Genomic DNA, 18,843 nt, shown 5'->3' with positions numbered 1-18,843 from the left:
CATATTCTATCTTATTGTGAAGAAATATGACATAACTGCGCGACTCCTATTGATATTTCGATATGTTTAAAATATCTGCCAATTTAAACCCTTTAACGCTGTTATTTCGGTGTCCGCGGAATAATTTATAGGTTTTCTTTGGTGGAAAATGATTAGAAAGCCTTGTTTTATCGACTGAAAGAAATTTCGGCGTTAATATCTCAAAAATTCGCGAAAATAAAGTGACTGTTCTATCCTGATGACCAAAAATAAATGTCTATTTTTCATAGTACTATCTGAAAATTGAGCAGAAAATCATTTCGCGAAAAGCTAGAAACATAATTTTTTCTGTGTTTGATACGGAACATCATGGACCTTAAATCCCCACAAAATTAAAAACGTAGATTCAATTATTTTGGGATAAATAAGCGAACATTAACAAAAATGTAGGTGTTCTATTCTACTGACGTGGAGTGTATGAGAAATATAACAAATTTATGTATGTATATAGAATGTGAGATCTGGGGTAAAAATTACAAAACCGATCACAAAAAAACATTAAAAGTAGGAGAAAATAGTTAAGTGGCATATAAGACGTTTCGCAAAAGTTATCGGGGAAACAGTGAAAACATTCATATCATTAGGCAAGATATTAAAAATTAAAATTAAGATATTAAAAATTATTCGTCGTAAGCGATGTGTGTCCGCCCATCTGTCCATTACAAATTGTAATCAAACTCCAGACCGCAATTATGGAACGATAGTCACGAAATTTTGAATGAAGGTCAGCTTCAGACCAGAGTAGACACCTATTGTTATTGTTACTGGTAGACACATTACGTCCACGTTAGTTATATTTGGAAGACGATCTCTCTACCTTTCCATTGATGCCAATTGTATTGATGTACGTGGTCAGATAACAGAGTTACAACCTATTATATACAGGGATAAAACAGTTTTATTTGTGTGTATGTAATTATAGCCATGTAACCATAACGCTAGAGGTCGCAGTTATAGCCCAGCAAAAATACTCATTACAAAACCCCCATACTAACCCATTATTTTAACAAGGGCATGTCGCGCGAAATAAGGAGCCATAACCCCTTAAGAAACAACTCTTGCCCTCTCTTTTCATGAAAATTATATCAAAAATAAATGATTCAAAAATATCAATTAATTATATCAATAACGTATCGCAATCATATAAAATAAATTCCGTGGAAAACAGTGTCCAGAGAAAGTGGTGTAGGGTATAGCATGATCGGCATCGTTCGACTATTGCCCTCTATCACTTGTTTTGTTTTAATTTTTGGCTCGAGAGTTATTGTTCTTATCAGACATACGCACGGAGACAGCAAATCGACATTAGAGACCTTCTATAGGGTCCTTCGAAAATGCATATTATTATGGACATACTCTAAAAGATATTTGGTCTATAGAAGCGTTTTCAATCTGTCAAAAAAACAGTGAAGTATGTTCCATCTTTAGAAATACTCATAAGGGAAAGAGTCTTTTATCCATAGAAGACCTCTGAAGGGTGTTTTACACATTGAAGACCTCTGAAGAAGTTTTGTTCCATATAAGACTTTTTATGTGTGTTCTATCTATCTGAGGTACTCTTAAAGGCTATCTGTCCAAAAAAAGGCTTTCAGAGAAGCCGTTTAACAAGTCTACTACTCATAGAAGTCATGTAAGAATATTTTTTTTTTTGAAGGTCTTTAAGGTAATGAAAAAGAATTGTTCGGAGTTGTTACCTAAATGTCCTAGGGACGGATTATTAATTTTAAGCGCAAAGGCATTGAACTTTGTAGACCAATATTTGTCACTCCCTAAGATAGTTATTGTGTCTTTCAATAATTTTGATTGACTATAATTGAGGGATGGGTAAGTCGACTTTCGATTAATCGATTAATCGACTTTTTGAAGTCAAAAACCTTAAAATCGTAGTCGACTTTTGTCTGGAGGGAAAATTGCCTAATCGATTATCTTGTGATCGATTTTCGAGTTTGCCCACAGATTGTGGACTTGGCGGTTTTACACTTTTGGCGGTTTTACAGTTTCAAAAAAAAAACTCGAAAGTCGACGAATAGTCGATTATAATCGATCTTCTGCGGTTATAAAAAAGTCGAAAGTCGAGATTTAAGACAACTGAAATAATCGCAAAACCGAAAAATCGCATTTTTAGTTTTAGACCAAAATCGAAAAGTTAAAAAACCGATTATTGTCTTCCATTACCTATCCCTACTATAATTATATAATTTTTGCAATCGATAAAATCCATCTTCAAATTTGTTGCTAGCTTTGAAGACATATTACTAGGAAGTTATCGTCTTATTGAGAGAGTCAGGCTGATAAACGAACGAGTTGGCTTTCACACTGTGTCGTTTTGACGACACCATTTCGCAGTTTCCGTTTTGATATCCATTCGTAGATGTTGTCAGGGTGGGAAAATGTAGTGCAAGAAAACGTACGAAAAAGTACTATTGATGTGAATTCATACACAATATAATTATTTTATTGTACTCATTTATTATTTTTCTTACCTGCAATGATGTTTTTCATCAGAATCAATCTATACACATATTTTGTAATCTCTATTTCTACATATTTCATTAAAACATTTATGTACATTCGGTACCTGAATAGTACGCTTAGGTAAAGATGTACGATTGGTACAAAAATTCCGCAAAAATGCAACCCTACTTACAAAAAATACGAATGAAGCGAAAACGGAAAGCAAGAAATGACGTCGTCTCCGTGACGAAAGCCGACATAAAGTGGCAAAATCGAACCTCTAAATCCAAACTGCCTAAAACACATCTAGAAAGTATTTTGTCCATGAAAGATATCTAAAAGATCTTTTTCCTAATGAGGCTCTGATACTCTGATAAGCCCGAGTATCGAACACGTGTTCTTCTAGCATTACAATTTGTATTAATTTTTTCACCCTACAAGGCGCGAAATGCGACATTTTTTAAAATGAATACATACATATATAAAACCTTTAAAATAACCTTTAATGCGGCTTTAAAACAACAACAAATAACATGGAATTTTTAAGAAAGATTTTATAATTTTTTTTATTTTAATTCATAAAATGCAATTTTAAGCCGTATCGCCGATAACAATGAAATTGCAAACATAAGCTAGCACCTTGAAACCTCATTAATATGAGAGAAGTCCCCCTTGTCCCTTTGGGGATGCTGTGGGAAAATATGTGGTTGTAAAAAATCTATGTTGGATTTTTTAGCAGCGGTGTCTACTAAAATGTTTAGTTTTGTTAGATTTTAAGATTGTCAAATTTTCAGCATATTTGGAAGATGTTAACACGTGCCAATAGGGCCTCAAATTTACCATAGTAATTTGTATACGGCCAAAGGTGACTTTTCACGAACTTGCTTTAAAGACCACTTTTATTATGTAGAATAACCCCTTAATAAACTTTGTATCTATAGAAGGCTTCTAAAAGATCATCTGCCTACTGAAGACATGTAACATTTTCTATCCATAGGAAACCCATAGGAGCCCCTCTATTGAGCGGCTTGTCGGAGTATCGGTGGCTCCCTCCACAACATATTGCTTCAAGTTTTTTAAGTCTGTAAGATTTCGAGGCAATTTGTCTTATTTTCTAAAACAATCACAAAGAAGTTTGTATTTCTTTAGAGAATCGCGGTAACATCTTGCAGAAAGAAATTCCTGTATACGAAAAAGAGGAAACACGACATCACATATTTCGGCTGCTGTTAAATGCCTAAGCGTAATGTTGGCTACGTTTCAGTCATTTAAATCTTATTTTTTAGTGGTGTCTTACTCTACATGCTTATGTTCAGACTGGGTGAAAGTAGGGGATCCCATATCATTGGAGTGAATCGGGCATCACTCTGAAATAGGAGAGAAAGACTCCCCTTGTCACTCCTGACATTCTCGTAGAAAAATTTGTTTCTCATTTAATAATTATGCGGTACAATACTTTGAGTATTTTCAGTAATTGCCAATTTAAATTTAAACATTAAACATTTTCTTAATTTCTTCATTCTAAATAAATTATGATAGCATTTTATATATGGAAATATTTTCTTTTTTCAGGCAATTTATATCCAAAGAAGAAGCAGACATTGAACATTTGGAACAGCGGCTAGAGAAAATAATCAAACTTTGTAATATAGCTGTAGATTCTGGTAAAGAATATGTAAAAAATCAAAGGTAAATACAAAGAAGTTTTTTACTCATTTCATTGTTTAAATTTTCTTTAAATATTCAATAGATATTGTTTATGTATGTACATACATATTCGATATTCTTTTTGTTTATTCTCTCATTTGCCGTTCTTTCCTTTAATATTTCAGTGCATTTGCAATGTCCCTTTGGGATTTGCAACAACATTTCTCGGATAATAAAAGTGCCCACAATGCCTTGGGCAAGCTGATACATTGCTTTCAGGTTTGTAATTCTTGATTGTTTACTACAACAAACTGCCATACCAGAGACATACTGCTGAGTTCATTAAAAAATAACAGAGTTGAGGACAGTGTTTTGAAATTAAACAAAAATGAAAAACTTTGGTTAAAGTCAGAAAAACTTTATCTTTATATAATTAATATTAATTCATCGAATATTTTAGCTTGAGGTTCTTAGCATTCCTATATTATTGCAATGGTTAGTGGTTAGAATGTTTAGCGGAAGGTTTGTATAGTAAGCGGAAGACGGGGAGAACTTGCCGCTCATATACACCAGACTGTCCAGTAAATGTTTATCTCGTTTGAGCTTGACTTTGGTGACCCATACATGCAGTAAAATTTAAAAATGCCGAGGTAAAGGGGCTTCTACCTGATATTATTTCGCTTTTGAAGGGAAATGAACGTCTGGTGCTAGGGTACCTTAATTCTCATTATGAGCATTGGCATTTTTTTCTACGCAATGATCAGAGGAGTGCATCCCTGGCCCAGCAAATTGATAGCTGCTCATTTTGTACGGTGAACGAAGACGCTCCTTCGAGGATAAAAGGAGATTGCCACTGCTCGCCAGACGTCATCATCGTGACACCCGGTCGGATAAATGATGTCTCCTGGCAACCTGTTATTTCGCTTGGCACAAACCAACTGCTTATTATTGTCTCCGTTAACAGACCAACTCTGTTCGCCGTACTTTTATGAATCCTCGAATTGTGGGCAATAGTTAAATTACTCTCGAGTTCGGGAAAGAAGGATGACAGAAAGGCTGTTAAACTTGTTATTTTAACCGGCAGTAATAGGGTTAAGAGAAGTAAGCTACGCCGTATAAGAACATTCTCAGCTGAGGAGGAATTTACAATGATCATCCGAAATCGGAAATCATACAAAGCTTTGGACTCATACTGAATCTCAATGACAATGCTTAAGCAACTGGATAAATACGGAGAATCGAACAGATCTGTCGTTAGCCACGTATATTGTACCAGAAGCCTGCAAAGTTGGCAAGGTGGTCCTACCACTGAATCGAACAGACCGAATTCCCTCCTGTTGCAGCTGCGAAGATTTTAAAGCCATTATTCCTTCCCAAGATGAGAAACAGTTTTCCACTTGCCCAGCATCAGGATGGAGTTTCGGAAAATGCACAGCACGGCAACAGCATTACACGCCATAGCCTCACATATCAATGGAGAATATAACCAGAAAAGGCCGAACAGTAATGGTGGCTCTTGACCTATCGAAGGCCTTCGATACGATCAACCTTGCTAAGTTTTTAGGATATTGAGAAGACATCCTTCCAGGCTGTTTGAAAAATTGGATAATTAACTATATTTGTGGGCGCTAGTCGTTTGTGGAATTCAGAAAAAGAAACTGGAGACCCGTAGAGTGAAACAAGGGGAGTTCACCACGGCTGGTGATATCTCGGAACTGTTTAACCTCTACCTCTCCTGCATTCCACCCACTCCAGGCGATATAGAGATCGTAATGATGAGGATGTCTACGTAGCTGACTTAGTACTGTTCTTCCATCTGTGGAATATGAGAATATTCTCCGCTAAATCCATTGCCACATTGTTCGCTACTTGGGCGGCTGAAATGAGACTGCCCCAGAGCATATTGGTCAATGGTGTCATTATTTAGATCACTACCAACTCCGAGATATTGGGGTAATGTTCTAAGACAATAATCTATAACAAAATCAGAATTAGGAACAAGGTTCTCAAGTCGCTGGTCGGCAGTACTTAGGGTGCTGACAATGAAACATTGTTGGCCTCTTATAAAATAATAGGCCGGTCTGTGGTAAGCTATGCGGCGACAGCGTGGTATCAAAAATTAGCGCTACGCAATGGAAGAATTTTAAACCCCGTCAGAATGCCGCCAGAATACTGCAACAGGGTACCTCCTCATGACACCCTTGGACCATCTTTATGAGTAGAAGAACAAGATGCTGTCGATGCAGTACCTACTTGAATGTTACCGTTGTGAACATCCCTACCACAGTAAAGTGGACAGACTTTCCCAACACAGTCGCGTCAGGAGAGATCTTCACAATCTAGAGAGAGAGAGAGGTCCAAAGGTAAAAGCGAGAATCTATAGATCAATGAGCCTATCAGAAAGACGTGAATGTTGATAAAGTTGCGCAGGCAGTGCAAAGATACAGTGTGAATGCCGTACTTCATCACAATAGAAGAATGCCAGCTGCCAAGACAAGCACGAGTGGTTTTAAACCAGTTAAGATCCGAACGATGCAGGCAATATGAATTGAGCCCGAATTGACAGCACGATACCCAACATATGTCCAATCCCACGGCAGCGGATTCTTTCGCACTCAATTAACCCGAAGCCATAACAGCAACAACGCTGCATTTGTTTAATTGCCCAGATAACCCCAGTCACCTGTCTCCTGATTCTTTATGGACAAAGCCAGTCCATGTTTCAGAATTTTTGAATCTGGGCCCAGAGGATCTAGAGCCAGATAACTGAATAAAATATGCGAACATATTTGCGTTGCTTCAACAATAACTACTTTGAAATAAGAAAAAAAAAAGAAAAAAACATTCCTTTTGTACTGGCCCACCTAAAAAAGTAAACTATAAACCGGATGCCATTGATGAAAGGCCAATAGCCTCAAATCCTTTTCTGCTTATTTCAGATGAAAAAAAATTTAAAGTATTTGACTTAATTCTTTTAACTGTGGACTCTACTGTGCCAATCCTAATGTTAGGGACACATCCCACAATAACAATATGACATCGCGTATTGCAACACTAGTGGAGTGGCATCACGTCTTACAACACTGTCAATATGGCAACACTCTTAATCAACCGCCACTTCATTCTCAGTAATCACTCTCAGTAGTCTAGTAATTTCATCATATTTTCTAAGTTAGTAGCTGTGAACGCTCATCATCCAATAAATCATTTAAACCTTTAGTATTATTAAATATTGTCTTTTATTTAACAACAATAAAAGCACAACAAAAGTGGCGACGAGGATAGTGGAAAATTAATCAATAATTGCACACACAACAGTTTGCCAAAATGTCTCAAGAAACAATTGTGAAATTGTTAGCAGAGCAACAACAAGCAATGTTGCAACAAACGCAATTACTTCAACAAATGGCTGAACTTCTTCAAACGCAAGGAGCATCAAGTTCATCACAATCTCCACAAACATCGAATTCGTCCAAAGCAGCACTAATGGAATCACTGGCACAATCAATGACAGCATTCGAGTACGAGCCAGAGAGCGGTCTCATATTTCAAGCGTGGTACAACAGGTTCGTGCATGTTTTCGAAAAAGAAGCAAGCTCACTCGAAGACCATGATAAAGTGGCTCTCTTATGGAGAAAAATGTCAAACCAAGTACACGAGAGATTTGCCAACTACGTTTTACCAACAAAACCAGAGGACATGACGCTTAAGCAAACAGTCGAGAAACTTAAGAAACTCTTCGGTAAGACAGAAACACAGGTTTCACAAAGGTACAAATGCCTACAGTTAGCAAAAAGTGACAATGAAGACTTCAGAGAATACGCAAGCAGAGTAAACCTACAATGCGAACTTTTCAAAATGCAAGATCTGAAAATCGATCAATTCAAGTGTCTTATTTTCGTGCTAGGACTCAAGTCAGCAAAAGATAACGTCATAAGAATACGCTTACTAAAGGTACTGGATGATGAAAACACTACACTAGATGACCTAGTGGACGAAACACAACGTATTCTCGACCTCAAAGCAGACAACAGTCTCATTGAACATCAACCAAAAACAGTATGTTCACTCAACAAACACGCAGAAAGTTCCAAGAAACACAAAATACCCAAATCACCTTGCTGGTATTGCGGAGACCTCCACTACGTAAAATTTTGCCCTTTTCAGAAACACAAGTGCGCAACATGTCACCAAGTGGGTCACAAAGACAACTTCTGCAACATCGCCAAATCTGGTAAGAATTTCAAGTCATCGTCAGACAACAATCAAAACAAATTCAAAAACTTCAACAAAGCGAAGAAAGCTTTCAACACAAAGGCAGTTCACAAAACGAACAACATTAATTTCCGTGATCTCAGAAAATACACAACAGTCAAAATCAACGACAATCCAGTCAAACTTCAAATTGATACTGCATCAGACATATCAATAATATCAGTCAACATATGGAAAGCCATAGGTAAGCCAGAAGCCTACATAACAGAAGACAGCGCTAGTGACGCAAATGCAAACTCAATCAAGCTTCTAGCAGAATTTGAATGTGACGTCACAATCGATGACACAACAAAAACACTGAAATGCTATATATCAGATATAGATAAACTCAACATCATGGGAATCGACTGGATTCAAGCCTTCAATTTATGGCAAAAACCAATAACTTCATGGTGCCATCAAATAAAATTCGATAACGACATTGCACAATTAAAAAGCAAATATCAATCCGTATTTGACAACAGCACCCCAGGTCTGTGCAAAACAAAAGTCAACATACAATTACTGCCAAACGCGAAAGAAGTATTCGTTCCTAAACGACCAGTCCCTTTCGCCGCAAGAACCGAAATTGAAGCAGAACTTCAAAGATTGGAAAATTCAGGCATCATAACACCGGTAAATTCATCAAGATACGCAGCACCAATAGTGGTCAGCAAACGTAATGGGAAAATACGAATATGTGCAGACTATTCAACAGGTCTCAACTCAATGGTAGAACCAAATCAATATCCATTACCCACACCGGAAGAAATCCTTTCAGATTGTCATAACCGTGTAATTTTTAGTCACTTAGATTTGTCAGACGCATACCTACAAGTCGAGGTCGACGACGAAAGTAAAGAATTACTCACCATCAATACACACAAAGGATTGTATAAATTCAACCGTTTAACCCCAGGTATAAAATCAGCGCCTGGAGCATTTCAAAGGATTATGGATGAACTATGCGCAGGCATAGACGGAGCAAACGCATATATAGACGACATTATGCTAGCAAGTGCCTCTATTTCAGAACATAAATCTAACCTAAATAAACTTCTTCAAAGGATTCAAGATCATGGTTTCAAACTAAAATTTGAAAAATGCCAATTTTTTCAAAAACAAATCAAATATCTAGGACAAATTATAAATAAAGATGGAATCAGACCAGATCCAAACAAAATTGCAGCCATTCAAAATCTGAAAATTCCAGAAAACGTTTCAGAGGTAAGATCATTACTAGGCTCTATTAATCATTACGGGAAATTTGTCAACAACATGAGATCTTTACGAAAACCTCTTGACGATCTACTAAAGAAGGACACCAAGTTCGAGTGGACGTCACAGTGTCAAAAATCCTTAGACGATTTCAAAAACATTTTGACATCAGATTTACTTCTAACACATTATAACCCAAACCTGCCCATACACGTAGCAGCAGATGCATCATCACACGGAATAGGAGCAGTTATATATCATATGTTTCCAGACAACAGTATGAAAGCAATACATCATGTATCAAGATCCCTCACACCAGCTGAAAAGAACTATAGCCAAATTGAAAAAGAAGGCTTAGCCCTTATATTTGCAGTTCAGCGGTTTCACAAAATGTTATTCGGACGCAAATTCACTTTGCACACCGATCACAAACCATTACTGGCAATATTCGGATCAAAGAAAGGTATTCCTGTATACACAGCGAATCGCTTACAACGATGGGCTCTCATTTTACTCGCTTACGACTTCGAAATCAAATACACAAACACAAAGGACTTTGGTCACGCAGACGTTTTATCAAGATTAGTCAACAATCACGAAAAACCACCAGACGACTTTATAGTGGCTTCAATATCATTCGAAGAGGACATACGTAACGAGGTAAACGAAGCTATATCAGTCCTACCAGTCTCATTCAAAATGATCGTGGATGCAACAGCAAAAGACACCGATCTACAAATGGTAATCAAATACATACACACTGGCTGGCCAGAAAGCAACAAAAACGTTAACACATCAATAATTCAATTTTACAATCGTAAAGAAAATCTTTCAATCATCGATGGATGTATTCTATTCAACAATCGAGTAGTAATCCCTCAAGCGCATCAAAAGAAGATTCTACAACAACTTCACAGAGGACACATATCGGCAGAACGCAGCAAATCCATTGCCCGAAGCTATGTTTATTGGCCTAACATCGACAAACAAATCGAGGACTATGCTCGAAAATGTCAAAAATGTCAACATGCGGCAAAGAGTCCAGTAAAAACAAATCTTTGTCCATGGCCATTAACCACACACCCTCTTGAAAGGATCCATATAGACTATGCAGGTCCAGTAAAAGGTAAATATTATCTCCTTATCATCGATTCATACTCGAAATACCCAGTTATTTACGAGACGTCAACTACAACCACACATGCAACATTAAAAATGCTGAACGAATATTGTGCTCTCTTCGGAAATCCAGAACAATTAGTCTCAGACAACGGATCACAATTCTGTTCAGAACAGTTCGAAAAGTGGTGCAGCAAAAAAGCCATCAAACACACCAGAACTGTACGTTTCCATCCAAGTTCAAACGGACAAGCAGAACGTTTCGTTGATACACTTAAACGCGCATTAAAAAAACTCGAAGGGGAGGAAACGCCTACGGAAGCTCTTCAGACATTCCTGGAAGTCTACAGATCTACACCAAATCCAAATTCACCAGAAGGTAAGACTCCAGCAGAATCTTTCATCGGAAGAAAAATGAGGACAGTTTTCGACGCCTTAATAAAACCACAACCAACTGAGCGCAACATCAATCACAAAATGGAAAAGCAGTACAACACCAAACACGGTACCAAAAACCGAGAGTTCAATAACGGAGACTTAGTTTATGCAAGAAACTTCAAAGGAAACAAAAGTTATTGGACTACAGGCGAAATCATCGAACGCAAAGGTAAAGTCATTTACAACGCTCTAATTGACGTTGGAGATAGAAAAATTCTCGTACGCGCTCATACCGATCAACTAAGACACAGAGACGCAGATTCTCCAAGCAGCGAAGAACCATCAAAATTGCCATTGGACTTCCTACTTGAAGAATTCGAAATTGATCTACCAACACAACAACAAGAACACTTTGCAACGCCAACAGGTTCACCACATTGGTCTCCCAAAAGGATCACATGTCGCAGACAACCTGTTGAAACTATTTCAAGATCACCCATTTCATCTTAAGGAGGGAGATGTTAGGGACACATCCCACAATAACAATATGGCATCGCGTATTGCAACACTAGTGGAGTGGCATCACGTCTTACAACACTGTCAATATGGCAACACTCTTAATCAACCGCCACTTCATTCTCAGTAATCACTCTCAGTAGTCTAGTAATTTCATCATATTTTCTAAGTTAGTAGCTGTGAACGCTCATCATCCAATAAATCATTTAAACCTTTAGTATTATTAAATATTGTCTTTTATTTAACAACAATAAAAGCACAACACCTAACGTTCTTTTTATTTATTAAAATCGATATTTCAGTGTGAACATTCATTGAAATATATTACATTGCCAAAGTTGTTCTATTGAAAATAAATTGCATGTTAACTTCTCGTGAGTAATTTTGGGGCCTTTGAACGCTTGCAAAAAATCTGCATAACTTAAAAAAAGTATGAATTGTTGTTGCATTATTGTGGAATGCAAACATTTATAAACAACTAAATAGCTTACATGGACAATAAATGGCAATGCATTGAACACACTTCATTATATAGAAAATAAAGTTTTAAATTGTACATTTACAAAGAACACTGTGCCAAGTTTTTAATTACAAAGCACTGTCATGCTCTGTCTCTCATATTCACATTTCATTTCATTCATTCAATCATTCACATGATGATGACGACGACGATGATGACTACGATGTTGTTGTTGATGTTTTTTCTCTCTCCATGATTCAATTTACTTATAGGAAATGAATAAATTTCATACCATTTTATTGGATCAAGCCAGTCGTACCGTATTAAAAAATTTAACCGTATTCGTTAAGGACGACATTAATCAAGTAAAAGACTATAAAGGGCATTTTCTAAAAGTGTCTGAAGGCTATGACAATGCATTAATTAAAAATGCTCAAGTAAGTAGTAATAAAATGCAAAAAAGGTTGGTTGCTTGGTTGGATGGGCATGTTTTGGTCTACATTTACAACACATGTTTCATCCATCGAATGTACTACGTCTTTTTATATGTTTAATACACACATAATCAATATATCCTTTTTCCTTTTCTTGTTGTTTTTTTTTTTCAAGGCAAGTAAAAATCGTACCCAAGAAGTACAGGAAGCCGCCAACATATTATCAGCATCCAAATCATGTTTTCATCATACAGCATTAGATTATGTCAACTACATTACTTTAGTTCAGTCCCGTAAAGTACCTTCCATTTTATCGACGGTAAGTAATATATTTGATAATCCATACATATGTATTTGTTTTATGGCAGCATTTGAGAAAAAGTCCAGCAAGGTTTTTTACTATCAATATCACTACTTGGGAAAACAAGGACATGATAATTTTATTACAGCCATCATCGGAACGTGGGAAAGCTTTTATTATTTTGTGTTGACCAACAATTTATTTTATTAGTTATGACCATGTTCCTCTTCCCCAACCTTTTGCAACTTGTAGGCATTCTGTTGATTGCAGACTCTAGAAGTTATACTTTGAACATTATTATATCTTCTTTTATTGACCTCATCGTTGGCAGTTTATTTATACCTTCAGCTAAATATGGTATATACACTTTAATACGATGAAAATGTGCCTCATCGAAATAATGGTTTTAGACCCCAAGTATGTTTGGACGAAATCCGTTTCAGACAATTTGGAGTCGATTTAGCCATGTCCGTCTGTCGATCTGGCTGGAGTGCATGATAACTCTCGAAGGATCAATCGATTCGGTCCAAAATGTTGCCTTCGTAATATTTTGCCCAAACTTTAAGTTCGAAGATGGGATCATATAGGTCCACTCCTTCTGGTAGCTCCACGAAAACTTTTCGCTAAAATGTTGTGCACTAAAACTAACGAAGACAATAACCGATTCGGTCCATTCTTTGCACATCGTAATATTTCTACCAGACATAGATCAGTTTCTAATGTGGACTATACCGGTTCACTTCTTCTGGTACATCCCACAAAAATAATGCGGAAAAGTGCAGTTTAAGACCTGCTTTCGAATCGCTTTGATTTATTGCAAGAATTTGTATTCGCTTTTAAGGGCATGTCCATGGTTTGGTTTTAGGACGCGCAGCTACCGTTGTTGGCAGCTACTTCACTCGGAGACCTTGAGGTCCATTGTGATCATCCTTAAAGAAACTGTGTGTTGTAGTTGGACTATATGTAATGATGATAGATGCTGGATTATTGCGGATTTGTTGTGAAGTTGAGTGTGTAGGTGATGCTGTGATGATGGATGTGAGTTTGTAGGTTGTTGCTGAGGTTGTGATGGTGGATGTAAGTTTAGATGGGTTGGATGTGATGATGATGGATGCTGGTTTATAAGGTGGGTGTTGAAACTGGTGACTGGTTTATTCTGAAGTAATGTGAGGTGGTTGGGCTATTGTCGCTTTGTTGATGTAAAGTGGCTTGGTGTGATGGATGTGGTGAGTAATGGATATGGTTGCGCGACTGTTGTGATTGTGGCAAAGTTGTTGATGTAATGAATGTGATGTGGGTGTATTGCCGCTGAGGGTGTTGTTCAGTGTTGAGCCGATTTCCATCCCCTGTGTGAAGGAGAGAGAAAAAAACAATGATTAATTAGTTTTGTTTGCCAGCCATGTGAGATTTCTGGCAAATTGGTACAAGTAGATGGGGTCTATGTCGGAGAAGAAAGTCAGAGTATTTATCTCATATCTACCGAAGAATCGATGTCTCCTCGTGAGTAACGAGGGGCATCTACATAGTAGATGTTCGACCGTCTCTGTTTCTTCCGGATCTTGACATAGCCTACAGTAGTCTACACCACTGTTGTCCCATCTAGAAGTTAGTGACCTGACCATGTTGTGACCGGTAATGAGACCTACAGTGGTCTTTATCCCTAACTTATTTAGCGAGAAAAGAGAGTTGGTTCTTTTTTGAGAATAGCTGGGCCAGATTGCCTTGGATACTTTACAGCCAGTTTCCATTTGCCATCTTTGTCCCGCCTTCTCAAGGAAGTAACCGCGAAGTTGCCGGATGTAGTAGCACTTTGGTGGTCTAATAGATGACTCAACTGGTAAGTCGGTCGACTGAGAGCCACCCCGTGCTAGTTCATCCGCCTCTTCGTTTCCCTTTATATCACTGTGTCCTGGAACCCAGCAAAGATCAACGAAGTCGCGTACTTCAAGCAGAGCGTTTTTGCAATCGAGGATAGCTTTTGAGTTTATGGTCCATGACTTGAGAGCCTTAAGGGCCGCTTGACTATCGACAAAAATAGTCACCGGTCCTTTAAGGACACTCCCAAGTTCTTTGATCATCTCCGCTGCTTTCCTAATTGCAAAAATCTCTGCCTGAAAGACGCTGCAGTTATCGTTGAGTTTGAAGGATTGCTTAATATGTGGGTTTTCGCAGAAGACCCCGGCACCTGTGCCGGCCTCCATCTTTGAGCCGTCTGTGTAGATGGCCAGACCGCTAAGAGGAGGTCTGCCACTAGACCAGGCATCTCTGCTTGGGATTGTGACGTTAATTTGGTTGAAGTTGAGCACAGTGGGTATATAATCACTGATGTGATTGGGTTCACTGGACTCAACTAAATCGGTGAAGGGGAAAAGGACCTTTGTATGTCCAAATCGTGAACACTGCCACATACTTGCCTCTCTAAGCCTGAAAGCCGTTCTCGCCGCCTGAAATTTGATAGTGATGTCCAGAGGCTGGAGATCCAGTATCACATTCAGGGCGGCTTGAGGTGTGCTTCTAATGGCATCAGAGATTAGCAGAGATGCAGCTCTTTGAACACTAGATAATTTGGACAGAAGTGCACTGTTCCCGAGTGCATGCCACCAGACAAGCCCACCATAGGTAAGAATTGGGAGAACCACGGTATCATACAGCCAGTGTATGATCTTTGGTTTGAGACCCCAACTCTTACCAATGGAGTTCTTACAGGAATAGAGTGCCATAAAACCTCTCTTAACCCTCTCCTCAGTATTCCTTTTCCAATTTAAGCGTTGGTCCAGGATAACACAGAGGTATTTGGCTTCTGATGAGAGTTTTAGGGCAACACCATCCAGCTCTGGTAGCGGGAAATCGGGAATTTTGCGCTTCTTCGTGTAGAGTACGAGCTCGGTCTTCGTTGGATTCACACCAAGTCCATTGGTGCGAGCCCAGCTAGACAGCTGCACTAAAGCACGCCGCATAAGGTCTGATATGGTCGACAAGAATTTGCCGCTTATAAGGATAACAACATCGTCAGCATAGGCTACCACCTTCGTCCTTAGTTGGTTGAAATTCACAAGAATTTCGTTTATTACAAGGAGCCAGAGGAGGGGTGATAAGACTCCTCCTTGAGGCGTACCCCTGCAAACCTTTTTCCTTACGGAACTCTCTCCTAGATGGGAGTTGATGATTCTGCTCTTCAGCATTTCATCAACCCACCTAACAAGGATAGAGGAAACTCCTGCATTAGTGAGCGAATTATGAATGGATTCCAGCTTCACATTGTTGAAGGCTCCCTCAATATCGAGGAAGGCTGCAAGTGTGAAGCACGAACCCTCCATATTCCTCTCAATATATCCAACCACCTCGTGTAAGGCGGTGTCCACCGACTTGCCTTTAATATAGGCGTGCTGCGAGTTGCTTATAGTATTGGAATCTAGATGAGACCGTATGTCGTGGTCGAGTAGTCTCTCTAGAGTTTTAAGGAGGAAGGAAGAAAGACTAATAGGTCTATAGTCTTTAGGTAGTGTGTGACTAGGCTTCCCAGCTTTGGGAATGTAAGTCACCGTTACCTCCTTCCATGAGTTAGGTATGTACGATAGACGCAGGCAAGCCCTGTAAATTTCCTTTATGGTTGTCAGTACCGAGTCAGCTGCATTCTGCAACATAGCCGGGATAATGCCATCCGGTCCAGGAGACTTATAGGGTTGGAAGCTGTCTATCGCCCATTTTATTCTTGGGATGCTAGTTAAGCTGTCAATCAGTTGCTCGTCCTGTGCCGTGCAGCCCTGATTTTGACTCGTTTGTAACGAGTCACTCTCTAGGTCTGTACAGCCTGGAAAGTGCACTTCAGACAGCAGATTTAGAGTCTCTAGACCAGAGTTAGTCCACGTGCCGTTTTCTCGTTTGATGCTACCCATGGGTTTGGGATCCTTGGATAGAATCTTACGAAACCTGGCAGCTTCGTTTACTCCTTCTATAGACTCAGCGAAGCAAACCCAAGATCTCTGTTTAGCCTTTTTAATTTCACTCTTGTACTTATTGAAATTAACCCTGTAGGTATCCCAATCTGTACTGACAGAAGATTTGCTGGCTTTGTTGTATGATTTCCTGGCCGCCTTGCGAAGACTGGCCAGGTCTTTGTTCCACCATACCGGCTGAGATTTCTTCCCAGGGTAGGTTATTGGGCAAGAATCCTCGTAACACCTCAGGAGGGACTTACTTAGATCTTTTACAGCAACCTCGACTTCCTTTGATGTAGACAGTCTTTGTGAATTGCCTAACACCGAAGTCGTTTGTAAGCTGTACTTGTTCCAGTCTGTCCTCCTGGGATTCCTGTATGGTTTTTGTTTCTCCGAACTTATGGGGACTTTGAAGAGTATCATCTTGTGATCTGAAAAAGAGCACTTTTCGGATACCTTCCAGTCCATAACTTCGGAGTCTTCCAAATTGGTTAGGGTGATGTCAATTACTTCGCCTCTAACTCTATTTTGGAAAGTGGGTGTGGTGCCCCTATTGCAAATTCTTAAATTATGTTGCAAAATAAATTTAAAAATTGACTCACCTCTAGTGTTGGTATCGCTGCTTCCCCAATGGAAGTGATGAGCATTTGCATCGCATCCAAGAATGATGTGGCCTGTGCTCCCCATTTCGTCCATTAGATTATTTACGATACCGCCGGGTGGGTCGGGGGCTTCATAGGGCATGTAGACAGAGGCCATTATAAGGGGTTTTCCATGACCTCTGTCCATCCTTATAGTGGTGATATCTCCTCTGCTGAAATTAGAGAGAAGCATTAGTTTTAGGTTCTTTTTTGCGACTACACATGTTCTCACCTTGTCTCCGTTCGAGGCAGCGAGGACAGTGTAGTTGTTATTACTCAGTCCAGCAACCTTATTATTGTATAAATAAGGCTCCTGGACTAGAGCAATATCAATCTTGGAAGTCGAGAGAGTAAGTAGGAGTTCGGTAGCAGCAGCTTTACAATGATGCAGATTAATCTGCACCACACTGAGCTGCTGTCGCCTACCTCCTACTGTTGCTTTGTTGGGATTTTGAAGCATAACCTTCCCAATCCAAAGTTAAGCAACCCCTCTCGACTACGTAGATAGGCTTCCCCGCTAACATCCGTTGCAAAGCGAATGACAAGACCGCCGTTCTTCGGATAGGAGCTGAGAATTCTCCAGTTCTCCATCTGAAGACCGACGTTCTGCCTCTCGACTAACTTCAGTATTTTGTCCAGCTCCATAGATGGAGGGGGGACCCATACTGAAGTCACCATCCCACACGGGATCTCAGCAATGCTGACAGCACCCAAAACACTCCCCTCCCAAAGAGGATCAAGGTTGTTAACCGTAGATCTAAGGAAATCCGCAGATTCCTTATTCTCGCAGTTAACAACCATGACCCCCTTATAGGGGGCAGACTGACCGAGTCTCACTTTACTGCGATCCACCTCGTCTGAGATGAGGACGTCTCTAAGATGACCCTCGATTTGCAACCAATGACTTGTGCTGATCCTCCCATTGGGGTCAGCCTTGTCAATGATGGCCACTCTCAGGTCATCCGGAACTGTCCGTCGCAACGCACTGTCACCCTGCTTTGATGTGCAAGGTTTCTCTTGAGACCCGCTGGCTGGTTTACAAGGTTTTTGTGAAGGGACAACAATTGTGGAAGTATTACTCTTCCCTGTGTTGTCCTTCACACTCTCCTTGATCACCTTCGGCTCGCAAGGTTTTTGCGTGGTGGCGGTAGCTGCGGAGTGTGTAGCCCCACAGTTACTGGCACCTGCACTGACCTTGATTACCGGTGTAGCAGAGGTCTGCGAGATGATCGGTCGTGACAGGGATGACTTCTTCGCAGCCGGTGGTTGCTCCTCAGAGGACCTCATCCTCTTCACCACTACGGGTTCGGTGGAGTTTGTCCTTGAGGTACCACTGGTCTTTGAAGAAGCCTTCCCTGCCACTGACTTCTCATCCCGTTTTTCGAGCTTCCCCCTGCCCATCAGCCGACCCACCTCCATCACCTTGTTTATGGGCTTAGAAGAA

The 18,843-nt window shown here is 39.5% G+C and overlaps 1 protein-coding gene across 2 annotated transcripts in view; it reads left to right on the top strand.

The window, feature by feature from the left end:
- CenB1A (Centaurin beta 1A) overlaps positions 1–18,843 on the top strand; it is a 45,904-nt gene that overhangs the window by 16,812 nt on the left and 10,249 nt on the right. For both annotated transcript variants that reach the window (XM_073959211.1, XM_073959210.1), the window contains exons 2-5: positions 4,066–4,182; positions 4,326–4,419; positions 12,358–12,522; positions 12,695–12,838. In XM_073959211.1, the coding sequence (XP_073815312.1) occupies positions 4,066–4,182; positions 4,326–4,419; positions 12,358–12,522; positions 12,695–12,838 (520 nt within the window). The remainder of the gene's footprint in view (positions 1–4,065; positions 4,183–4,325; positions 4,420–12,357; positions 12,523–12,694; positions 12,839–18,843) is intronic.

Source organism: Musca autumnalis, unplaced genomic scaffold (assembly GCF_047663935.1).
Source record: "Musca autumnalis isolate F117 unplaced genomic scaffold, ASM4766393v1 scaffold_1, whole genome shotgun sequence".
In the NCBI taxonomy this organism is placed as follows: Eukaryota; Metazoa; Arthropoda; class Insecta; order Diptera; family Muscidae; genus Musca; species Musca autumnalis.
The sequence above is the reverse complement of the archived record's forward strand: the minus strand, read 5'-3'. Positions and strand labels throughout refer to the sequence as shown.